At 39.7% G+C, this 11,730-nt stretch overlaps 1 protein-coding gene across 1 annotated transcript; it reads right to left on the bottom strand.

Annotated features, from left to right (window-relative positions):
- Window positions 1-2,735: 2,735 nt before the first annotated feature.
- Window positions 2,736-6,801, bottom strand: LOC143859622 (protein ETHYLENE-INSENSITIVE 3-like 1a). Its single transcript, XM_077370279.1, has 2 exons — window positions 6,645-6,801; window positions 2,736-5,193 (listed from the first exon to the last, which is right to left on the bottom strand). The coding sequence occupies exon 2, from the start codon at window positions 5,128-5,130 to the stop codon at window positions 3,322-3,324; it is 1,809 nt and encodes a 602-aa protein (XP_077226394.1). The 5' UTR covers window positions 5,131-5,193; window positions 6,645-6,801; the 3' UTR covers window positions 2,736-3,321.
- Between the last annotated feature and the right edge of the window lie 4,929 nt (window positions 6,802-11,730).

Genomic DNA, 11,730 nt, shown 5'->3' with positions numbered 1-11,730 from the left:
ATATAGGTTTTGGGCTGACAATGGGTTGTCAAAATAAAAAACGGACAGCGCCTTACCCCCGAATTTTGAGTGCCAAAATGATTATTTGACTCAAATTTAAATGTAATTTTGAGTCCGGTTTGGGACTCATAATCAGTTGTCATAATCTTAAACGAACAACCCTTATCTTTGATTTCAACAATCATTTTTGCACTCACAGTCCGTTGCCAAGATCCAAAACAAATTGATTGAAATTCCGATACTGTCATGTTTGTTTTGGATTATGAGAACCAATTGTGAGTTCAAAACTGATTATTAAATGAGGCTGACTTTGATGCCTCACTTCCAAGGTAATATTGAATGAGGCTGTTTCATATCCCCGTTGCCCCGCCAAAAATCAGCTCGGGGTTCACTTTTCTATTAATGACTGATATCCGTCTAACTGAAAAATAGGAGTTTTAATCTCTACCCTTCACGAGAAAGTAAATGGGCTGTTTACAGGCAACGCACTTAGTTGCCACTGGTTAAATCCACCCATGATGAAATGCTTAAATGTTACTGATATTTGCAATATGATGTTTTGATAATTGCAAAAACTTACCATGTCATTTCTTTTTTTATTGGCTTCTGAGAGTCTCAGAAGCCAACTGAGAGCTTCTAGGTTAATTAATAAAATACAAGGTGCGTGTATGCAATTATCAAAACATGGTAGTGCCTTGCTGAAAATTTTGCATCATTAGGACAAAAAGTCATTTGAATTGTTTGAAACGTGATCCTTTTGGATATCAATAATTTTTATTTTTTTAAATCTCCCTAGGGCATTTAGGGTGTCCAAATCAAGTTTTGGAATCAGCATCGTATTCCAATTTTCTGATTTTGCCTGATTCCAGAGATTGTTTTAAAAGAAAATGAACAGAATCATAGGGTCAAAAATTACACTGGTTCATAAGAAATAACTATGAAGCTTAATTAAAAGGGAAAATGCCAAAATTTGCTGCTCATCCCAACCGATGCTACTCTGATTCTGGCCAGAAGGAAATGAAACTTTGATTACAGTTTTTTGTTTAAATTTTTATCTTAATTTTTTTCCCATTCAATTTAAAAGGGCAGTGGGAATAAAAATCAGAAAAGGATAGGATGCCCCAAATTCCTAATTCCATTAAATCCAAATGCATCCTTAAAGCATCTCCAATCTAGAATATACGGGGCATTTGTGCGTGATCTATACCATTAATTTAGTGAGAGCGACATTGACGGCTAGGATTGTCCAAATGAAAGTGTTTTCAAGTCACTGTCTATACACTTCGGGCCCCACAAGACCAAGTTAATATGCCATGTGCGCTAAATAAGAGTCGCTATGAAGACTGGAGACTTGAGTTGAGACCAGAGGAGAAAATATATTTTCCCTCGACCATTGACTAAAGCGACCTGGTCAAATTGAACTCGGATGACTCGGTGACTGAAAAACTCATTTTAGCTTGAACTACCAAATGTTTGACTCATGGGCTGAGTTGTGCCTAGGTTTTTTATTTGAGGTGATCGGCTCTAAAACACTGGAGGCCTAGTCGACCGACCGAGTTTTGAGACTCCCGAGCTTTTTCACAACTCATGGGCTGAGTTGTGACTACTTTTTTATTTGAGGTAATCGGTTCTAAAACACCGAAGGCCTAGTCAACTCGACCGAGTTTCAAGACTCAGCGCTTCTTTACAACCCATGGGCCTAGTTGTGACTACTTTTTTATTTGAGGTAATCGGTTCTAAAACACCGAAGGCCTAGTCAACTCGACCGAGTTTCAAGACTCAGCTCGCGATGCCCTTGAAGCCTTTGGGTCAATGGGTCACCATAGTCATCCACACTTCAACATTTGTCTTTAAATTGTTCAAATCTGGCGTCTGGTCCTAATGGTGGAGTATACCAATAACTTGAGACGGTTTGAATGGGAGGCAAAATGAACCCTATGCATTCGCAAGATAGCAGAGCTTATAGATATCTGGAAGAACCCGGTGGAAGAAATTCCCTATCCGCAATTTGCCTCGGACTTTTTTCCTGATGATATGGAGCTAGAATTAGACATTGGGATCCTAATGGTGGAGCTGAGCAAATGTGCGTGATAGTTTCAAGCTAAGGTTAATTTTGTTAATTTGTTTTGGAAAATTGATGGATGGTTTTATAGGAGCCGAAACATAGAAAAAGAAGTAGAATGAATCTTAGGTAATAATTTATATGGATGATACACTTGGGACTTTAATTTTGTTTTTTGAAGAAAGAACGGATTGGTGGGAAGCCCGGGAGGGGGTCGCAATACTGGAAGAGATATGGGTGCTTCTGAAAAATATACGGTGTTTCATCTGAAGAGTAAATGAGCATTGAATGTGCAGGAGTGATAGTCCCAGTGCTATTTTGGTAAAGTCAGGGTATGCCCTGATTTGCCTTTGTAGATGCTATGTAATGTTACTAGGGACTCCTTGTCCCAATTGTATCTTTCATGGTATCAATAAATATATGTCGCCTTTAAAAAAAAAAATCGACTCCTTGTCCCATTGTATCTTTCATGGGATCAATAAATATATGTGCCTTTCAAAAACAAATCTGGCGTCTGGTCTTTCAAAATCAACCCCATCAGCTAAAAGAGAGCTATAGATACTTCAGATCCCCTCTTTCAAGTATGGTCAGACTACTTTCTTCTCTTGAAATTGCATATTTTTTGGAAGATGAAGGTCCATATACAAAGTGACTGAAGTTAATTAAATCAATGAACAAAGCAACAGAAACAGCATCAAATTCAAATAGAAAACAACCTGTCTTACAGAAAAAGTAGTCAGGGAGATCAAATGCATCTCTCACCCTCGAGCATCAAAGAACTAATATTTGAAGTATAAAAGGAAAGAACCCATTAGACACAAAACAACTATACATTCAACTAGAAGCGACATAAAACAACTATATATTCAACTAGAAGCAATACAAAGTTTCGAACACATTTTTATAAGCATTTCAAAGCAGGAATAACTCAAATCCTCCCAATTTCTCAATCAGATCCAGCACCTGCAATGAATGCAAACGCCTATTAAACCTAAAACTAAGACTGGAACTATCTTTGATTCCCCTAGTCAGATGATATTCAGAAGGAAGTTTTCGAATAAAGTTTATCTCGGAGATCCAATGTAACTGATAACAGGCAGGAGTTCACATGATGGCAGTATGATTGATGTAAAGAACCATGTAACAATGTACACCAACTGGAGATAAGATGCAGCTCTTTCACAACACTAACACTGAGAGATGACCACCATCTCAACTGAATAATAAAGTGTCGCCAATGATCATCTCCTCGAACTTTGTCAGAAATACCAGAAGGAAGCCTCCTGCTTGGGCTGCAAATCTGGCCCTTTCTGTAAGTCAGTGAAGTCTACCATTGACATGTTAAAAGGAGACCCAAAGTCGCTGTTGATGTCATTGGGATTATTGTTGACGAACGTTTGATCAAACATCTTAGAGTGATCAAAGATTTCATCTCTCAGAAGAATATTATTATTGTTCATGGAGTTGTTACCTTCTTCAAAGATAATACCACCCATCAGGGGCCCTTGGCTGAAAATGTGTTCATCAATTTGAATTCTTGGCTGCATAGGGGTAGGATCATCCACGATATTTATAAGTGTCGAGCCCTTGCCCTGCTGAAGAGTATTGTCATAGACCGACAAGAGATCACTAATGGGTTTCTGCGCGTCTGCTGGAATTCCCAAGCCAGATATATTTATAGAAGGTTGATTCATGGGCAGTGGAGGATTCGCTTGTGGTTTGGTCTGGCCAAAAGGCATAGTGAAAGTTGGCTGGTTGTCCTGGTGGGTAATGAAGGTTGGAATTCCGATACCTTGAGAGTAATTGGGTCCATAGGGGCACCTAGATTGATGATTGTTCCTCGAAATCATATCGAGAAATCCGAGCCGGTAATCATTGTAAGGGCATTGAACATACTCACAGGTATAGACCCTCTGATCAACCATCATCTCTGGCTCGATCAATGGCTTCCTCTTCCGGATGAAATCTGTTTCAACACATTCAGCCTTGATATTAGTGTTAGGTGGAACAAAATGCTTCTCTTTTGCCATCCCAATTCCCAAATTCATCACCCCGCCATGAATATCAACAGTTGTGTCATCTTCAACATCATATTCATTGCCACTACCGAAAGAGTAAGACCCACTTCTCACAACGGAGGTCTGAGGAGGGCAAGCATTTGGGTTGAGCTTTCGACACAGTGACTCCTCTTGATTTATGACGGCCAACCAAGTTGCGCTTTCCTTGGCTGTCATCTTATCTTGCAAGCATTTCGACTGCATCACCAGCTTACGGATCTTTGCAATGTCAGGTGACATATGCTTGATCACCGCCATTAAAACACTCACCTTCCATGCCTTCTTCAGATCATGAGGCTTCTTGTAGGGGGGAGGCCCTTGATCTTTTGGCAGACCAAATTCAGGCCACCACTCCTCATTGCCTGTTGGCCACCATGGAGGAGGAACCCCCTTCTCCAATGGAAACCTCCTCTGAGGCGGGTCACAATGCTGCATCAGAGCTGATAGAAGGGAACCCAATGTTGTGTCCTGAAGCTCTTGTAGTGTGTGAGGAGAAGCAGCCAATGAGTTGCTGTCACCAGTCATGCCGGGTATGGCATTATCTGCCTGGTACTTTGTTATCGCAGCTGGTCCATTTCGATCGAACTTCACCTTTTCCTTCCACCAAGCTCGTAGATTGTCCGATGCCCCACCCACTGGCTTGCCCTTCTCAGGGATAATTCCGTACACAAACCCTTGAGCCTTGCACACCTCCATCATTTTCAACATGTATTTCAGTATTCCGTCCTGCGCCCGTGACATTTTCTTTCGACGCGCCTGTTCTTGAGATTGCCTCTGCTTCGCAGCATCAACAATGGCCTCTTTACCTTTGGTCTGGTCCTTAAGGCGCTTTAGCAGCAATCGATCTTTCCACATTCTCCTCTCCAATTCTTCGACTTCTATCTCTTCCTCACTACTTTCGCCATCGTCTTGCGAGATTTCAACTTCGTTTTCTGGCAACTGCTCACATTCTCCAGGAGGAAGAGATAGAAAATCAAAATTCACCATATCTTCATACATCCCCATCATCATACCAACGTTGTCACTTTCTGCTCTTTCGATCGGAGATGTCTCCAGTTCAATTTTCACTACCTCCTGCAAACAGAGATGAAATCGTCACAAATAAAATCTATCTATTCAATTAACAAAAGGAGATATTTTCCATTTATGTATCGTTTGTGTCATTTGAACAATTAAAACCAACTTCCAGCGAAGAAATTCATGGCAAATAGCATTTGCTGGATCTAGGCAAATGTTATAAAAATATGGTGAGCCAAAACTCCAAAAAAGAAAAACAAAACGAAAAAAAAAAAAAAAATGGTGGAAAAAAAGTCTCATGGGTATAATGGAGAGATTCAAAATCCTTACATGTAATAAAAATTGAAAAAAAAAAAAAGTTAATACCATTTCAACATGTAAGCATGTATCCAACAAAGAATAAATTCATATCATCACTATTCAAAAATAATAATAATAATAAAAAAGAAAAGAAATTCATATCACATCCAGAAATTATGACAGAAGATAGCATCTTCCAAAAATAGAAAGAAGAGCCAATATGTAAAATTGACACCCTAGAAATTAATAACAAAATATATTGGAGAAAAGGAAACGATTCAAAATTATAAATATATATTAAATGCGAACATTTTCGTAACACATGTATCTATTCAAGAGCACCTGGATACATAAAAGAAGCTCAAAAGGCATTAGAAGAACACGCAAATAGAGAGATTGAAGAGCTTCCTTCAGGTAAATTCTAATTCTACCCGGATCACACCAGAAAACTGCAAAAGACAGAGAGTTTAAGGACCGATCCAGCCAAAATCCCCGGAAAATAAGCGTTTTATGAAACCTCAGAACAAAATGAGAGAATTTTTAAAAAATAAAACAAAGATGAGTCAAAAACGTAGAAACATCTAGAGAGCAAAAATCCGATGCATACCGACTGATATCCTGCAAGGTTCAGATCGGAATAATTGGAAATGAATTGAAACATGAAACATCACAAGAAAGCAGCTAATAAAGAAAGTATAAGAGTATATTGAGGCGCAACTAAAACAGAAAAGCAAAACTTAAAGGTTCTAAAAACAACGAGAGACTACAAATTCCGACAAACAAAATCTTTAAAATTAGATCCGAAGAAAAGATCGCCAGAAAACTAAAATCGCTACAGAAAATCTAAAGCTATGGAGTCTAAGCTCCGCAAAGGATAAAAGCAGAAGATAAAGAAGATAAAAAATGAAATCTAGTAACAGAGGAAAAAAGCAAAGGACATAGAAAAGCATCAAAAAAGAAAAAAAAATGAATTAAACATTTCTTAAAAGAAACTCTGAAGAATTAAATTAAGATTTCCAAAACTTTATCTCCCTGAAACAACAGCAATAAAAATAACAAAAAATAATAAAACAGAGAGATAAAACTCGAATTGATGAGAGACAGAGAAATAGATAACAGGCTTCAGAGATCTTGTAGGACATAAAGGACAAATGATAAAAGAAAGGTAAAAAAAAAAGAGTAAAAGCTACAGAGGATTTATAAGTGACCTTTTCTAGGGTTTGATTTCCTCCATTAAAGCTTTTCTCCCTAAGCTCTTTTCAGAACCAGAGAGATAAAAAAGCTTCTGATGAGCGAGAATAAAAAAGACGAAAAAAGAGGGGCTAAGAGATGGTTTTCATCTCCACTAAGCTGCTTGTAAAAGAACTTCGGTAACTAGTAAGATTTTAACCGTGGTTAGTTAAGTTAACGGCTTTTAAGCCAATAGCGTGAGGACCGTGTTCGAGCGTGCGGAGAAGCCCCTCGCTCTAATGAGGCCTAGCTTCCTGGAAGGGGGTTCCAACTTTAAGAGATGGTTTTCATCTCCACTAAGCTGCTTGTAAAAGAACGTCGGTAACTAGTAAGATTTTAACCGTGGTTAGTTAAGTTAACGGCTTTTAAGCCAATAGCGTGAGGACCGCGTTCGAACGTGCGGAGAAGCCCCTCGCTCTAATGAGGCCTAGCTTCCTGAAAGGGGGTTCCAACTTAGAAAGTAGGGTTAGTGACATTATTGAAAAACATGCCCTTCACTTTCTCTCTATTATATGTGATAACAAAAAAAAAGTTCACACGTTTGGCTGCTAGGAATAAGTTTTCATGATAAATGGGGCTTCTCCAAGTTTAGATGAGTGTGGAAATCCCTAAAAATCAGGAAACAAAATCCCATAAACCGGTGTTTCCCGTGATTGAAGTAGCTAAAAATCCAGAAACTAAATACTCTACTAAAAATCTGACCGATCTTTTTCGGATTTTTAGCACTAACTCATACCAGAAACACTAGTTTCCTGGATTTTGTTTCCTGGTTTTTAGGGATTTCCACCCTCACCTCTACTTGGAGAAGCCTGATCTATCAAAAACAAATTCCTAGTAGCAAACATGCCCTAAAACGGAAAAAAAAAAAAACGATCTAACCTTACAATTACATTAAATTTATGTTCAAATTCTAGAAATAGATCAGAATGATATATGAATGTTTGAAAATATTCACCATCGGATTGGTAGACGACTTGCAAGCACAGAGAAGAACTATAAGGAGACCCGGAGTTTACACTCCGGGGAACCCTCCGACACTCAAGTCAAACCACAACTCAACAGTAGAATCCAAGAAAAGTAAGAGAAGCAGAACTTGGGGGGTTCTGAGAGATTGATGGTGTACCCTGGAGTTTGAGCCCTTTTTATAGATCTAGAGTCCAAGATAGTTTAGGAAGCTCGCCTTGGTTGGTAATTTTCTATTGGCCGACTTTCGTAATTAGTCGGTTTCCATGCTTATCCAATCGGTTTCCATGCTTATCCTTTCTGCCAGCAAGGTTACCATTTTAAGAAGATTCGATAAAATCCAGGCTCTTGAATGAGGTGCGGAATGACATTCTTGCCCTCAGTTGTATTTTGATCGTTACGAATTAGGGCTGGCAACGGGGCGAGGCAGGGCTGGATATTGCATTCCCCGTCCCCGTCTCCGCCTCAAAGAAAATTCCCGGCCCCCGCTTTAACGATGGCGGGCAATCCCAGCCCCCGCCCCGCTGGGATTATTTAATCCCCATCCCCGCCTCGTCCCCACCCCGTCCCGCACACTAAAAGGCAAAGGCCAAAGAGCAGATTTGAAATTTTAAAAATATAATTTCTTTATAATGCAGATTATGTACTGATAATGGCATAATGGAAGGTATTGAATCGGGGCGGGCCCAGAGCCATCCCCATCCCCATCCCTGCCACGTCCCTGCTCTGGGTAATTTTTTAAATCCCTGGCCCCACCCAAATCAGGGAATCCCTACCCCGCGCGAGATGGGGCGGGGTGGATGCTCATTTTTACGGGTGAAATTGCCAACTCTATATGGAATTGTCAAACCTCTTGGTGCCACGTGTTGAGCTTCTACTGGTGGTCAGATTTTTACCCCAATAGATAATATTTTAAAAATAAAAAAAAAGATTTGTCAACACTAAAAGTTTACCTACACATTGGAAGTTGTGTTGGCAGGAGAGGTGCTTATAAAGATTTTCTCACTCCTTGCTCTTGCTTTATTAGAAGTAAGTTTCACATAGTGGGTCATTGGGTGGTGCAACACTTTGCACGTGCGGAGTAGGAGTTGTCATGGTTTTAAATTTCGACCAAAATCCGAAATTTCAGGTTTCGGTTGAGACCGAAACCCACTCAACCGAAACCGAAATCTGGAATACCTAGTTGAAATTTTCGTTTTTCCCGAAATTTTGTTTGAAATTTAAGGATTTTCACCCAAAAATCTCAATTTTCTTTATTATTTAATATTTTCCCAAAATTTCGGCCGAAATTTCGGTTTCGGTGAGGACTGAAACGCATTCTGAAACCGAAACTTGAAACCATAGGAGTAGTGATTTGTGGGGCTCTAGAGTGCATAGTGGGACTTTTTGGTGCATTTTGAACATCCCTCGTAAGTGATTTGAATTTTTTAGTATGATGATAGGATGAAATCGATTTTGAAATGGTGCATTCTAGAATACCTGATAGAGCTACATACATGTCAACGATCATACCTTGAGTAGGTGCAATCTAGATCATAGGATTGATAGGGAGCGTGGTGGTCGGGGGTTTTACTCTAGTCAAAGATCATGATCCTAGACCATCTTAGCCTTGGTCCTAGACCTTTCAAATTCATGGATATGTGGCTCGAAGATATGTCTTTATTCCTGATCGTCGAAAAGGCTTAGGTGACCAAAATCAAAGGAAATCCCATGTTCGGATACTCTTAAAAGCTCATTGAAGTCAAGAAGCAGATAAAAATATGGAACAAAGAAGTCTTCGGGAGAGTAGATATCGACCTCCCTATCATACGAAATTACCTGCTTGACATTCAAGCGAAAATTGAAAAGGACCCTTCTAATCCCCTCCTTTTGTCTAAAGAATCTAACCTAAGACAAGACATCATCAAAACTTCCATCATGGAAGAATCCTTCCTCAGGCAAAAGTTCCAATCCCATTGGCTTCAGCTGGGGGACTCAAATTCGAAATTCTCCTATTCGCACATAAAAATCAGGCAGAATAACAACCATATTATGACAATGACAGAGGAAGATGGAACCCGAACTTCAGAGCCTCTTGAAGTTGTAGATATCATTGTCAAACATTTCAACAAGATCCTGAACAACGACAAACTTCAATCATCGAAAAGCCCGAATCCTATCAGAAAATTGAATTATGAGGAGGCAGCGAGTCTCTCAAAACCAATCACAAGTGAAGAAATCACTAACACTGTCTGGAGATCGAATGGAGATAAAGCCTCTGGCCTGATGGCTTTAATGCCTCCTTCTTCAAAGCATTTTGGTACCTTATTGGTGGAGATTTCATTGCAGCCATCCAGAACTTCTTCAAGAAAGGTAAGCTTATCAAATCTATTAACTCTAACTTCATTACCCTAATCCCAACGGGCTCTGATGCCACCACACCCGCCCACTACCGCCCAATTTTTCTGTGCAATTTTCTATACAAAACCAACACCAAGATCCTTGTTAACCGTTTGAAGATGGTCATAGGAAACCTCATTAGCCCCACCCAATCCGTATTCATCTCTGGTAGGCAAATTCACGATAACATCCTCCTTACCCATGATCTTCTTCACAACTTTAGCCTCCCCTCATCTTCTAAGTCCATGTGCCTAAAAATTGACCTTGCCAAAGCCTTTGGCAATATAAACATTAAAGCATTACTAGAATTCATGTCAAAGCAAGGTTTTGACTCCACTTGGCTGGTCTGGGTTTCCAAATGCATCCTCAATCCTTCCGTTTTAATTATCATCAATGGTTCCCCCGAGGGCTACTTCTCCTCGTCAAATGGCCTTCGCCAGGGAGATCCTCTATCCCCTCTCCTTTTCTGCATTTCCAAGAAAATTCTCTTGATCATTTTGGAAAACGCCTCCAAAAACAGAGCCCTCTCAACTCCATATTGTAAAGGCCATGTCTCCATAACCCACCTCTTATTTGCAGATGATCTGATGATCTTTACAAATTATGATCACCAGAATGCCAATGGGATTGCATCCTGCTTTACAAAATTCACAGAAATCACTGGTCTTGAAGCAAAAAATATGAGATCTGAGATTTTCTTTAGAGGTACAAAGCCCAGAGAAAAGCAAGAAATCACTGACATACTTAACGTCAGTGAGGATATTCTCCCGATTAGGTACCTTGGGTGTTGGTGCAAATAGGGAAATTATAAAATGAAAACTGCAATAGTATGATCTTAGAGAAAGATGAAAATATCAAACTGAGAATAGAGAATCCTCAATATCTGTAGAGCTGCTGTACGTCCTCGAACGCTTCGCTTAAGACGTTATTCGACCCTATTCCGGTGCAAGGATCTGACGACCAAATCGTCTCCAAGAACATCAACTAAGTGTTGGTGTGCACCTACCAAGCACTTTGAAGGCAAAGCTTCGAGTATCTCTAGTTAAGCAAATCGGGCTCTACAAAACACTTTGAGCCTTCTTGTGAAGATCTTAATCTCACACCAAAATATGGGACACACCCTTGGTTGGCTTTCCTTTCACACACCACAACAATGGTGTAGAACCTTTTCTTCTCTCTTTTCTCTCTTCTTAGAAGCTAGCCAAGAGTCTATTCATTTTTTATGGAATCACACTTAATGAGAGAACTAAAGGCATTCAACTAAAATGAGAAAACCAGAGAGCCACCATAAATGGAATACAAAGAGTCACCAAGAAAGGCCCACTCTTTTGTCCTTTTGTGCATGACTTTTGGAGTACCAAGGAATATGAAAAGCCACCTTAAAGCCTTAGCCCAATTATGGAATATTTGAAACTTAGATTTTTTAATAAAAATCCAACATTGGGCTCCCCCTTTTTGCTTCTAGACTTTCTGCTGCTGCAGATTGTGCTCCTCTCATCTTAAAAATTCGCAAGCGCATCCTTAGTTGGAGCAGTAAATCTCTAAGTCAGTCCGGAAGGATAGAATTGGTTAAATCCGTCCTCAACAGTTTCCGAATTTTCTTGTCAGCATCATTTGACATTCCAAAGGGGGTGCTTGATACCCTTGATAATATTCTGAGATCATTTGTTTGGGGCAGCAGCATCATTTGACATTCCAAAGGGGGTGCTTGATACCCTTGAT

Source organism: Tasmannia lanceolata, unplaced genomic scaffold (genome assembly GCF_043159265.1).
Source record: "Tasmannia lanceolata isolate RefF3 unplaced genomic scaffold, GAP_Taslan_0.1 ptg000035l, whole genome shotgun sequence".
In the NCBI taxonomy this organism is placed as follows: Eukaryota; Viridiplantae; Streptophyta; class Magnoliopsida; order Canellales; family Winteraceae; genus Tasmannia; species Tasmannia lanceolata.
This window is presented reverse-complemented; position numbering and strand designations above follow the sequence as displayed.

Bases quoted from the DNA above. Each gene is read 5' to 3' on its own strand.
- LOC143859622 (XM_077370279.1), bottom strand. From the start codon at position 5,130: ATGATGATGGGGATGTATGAAGATATGGTGAATTTTGATTTTCTATCT.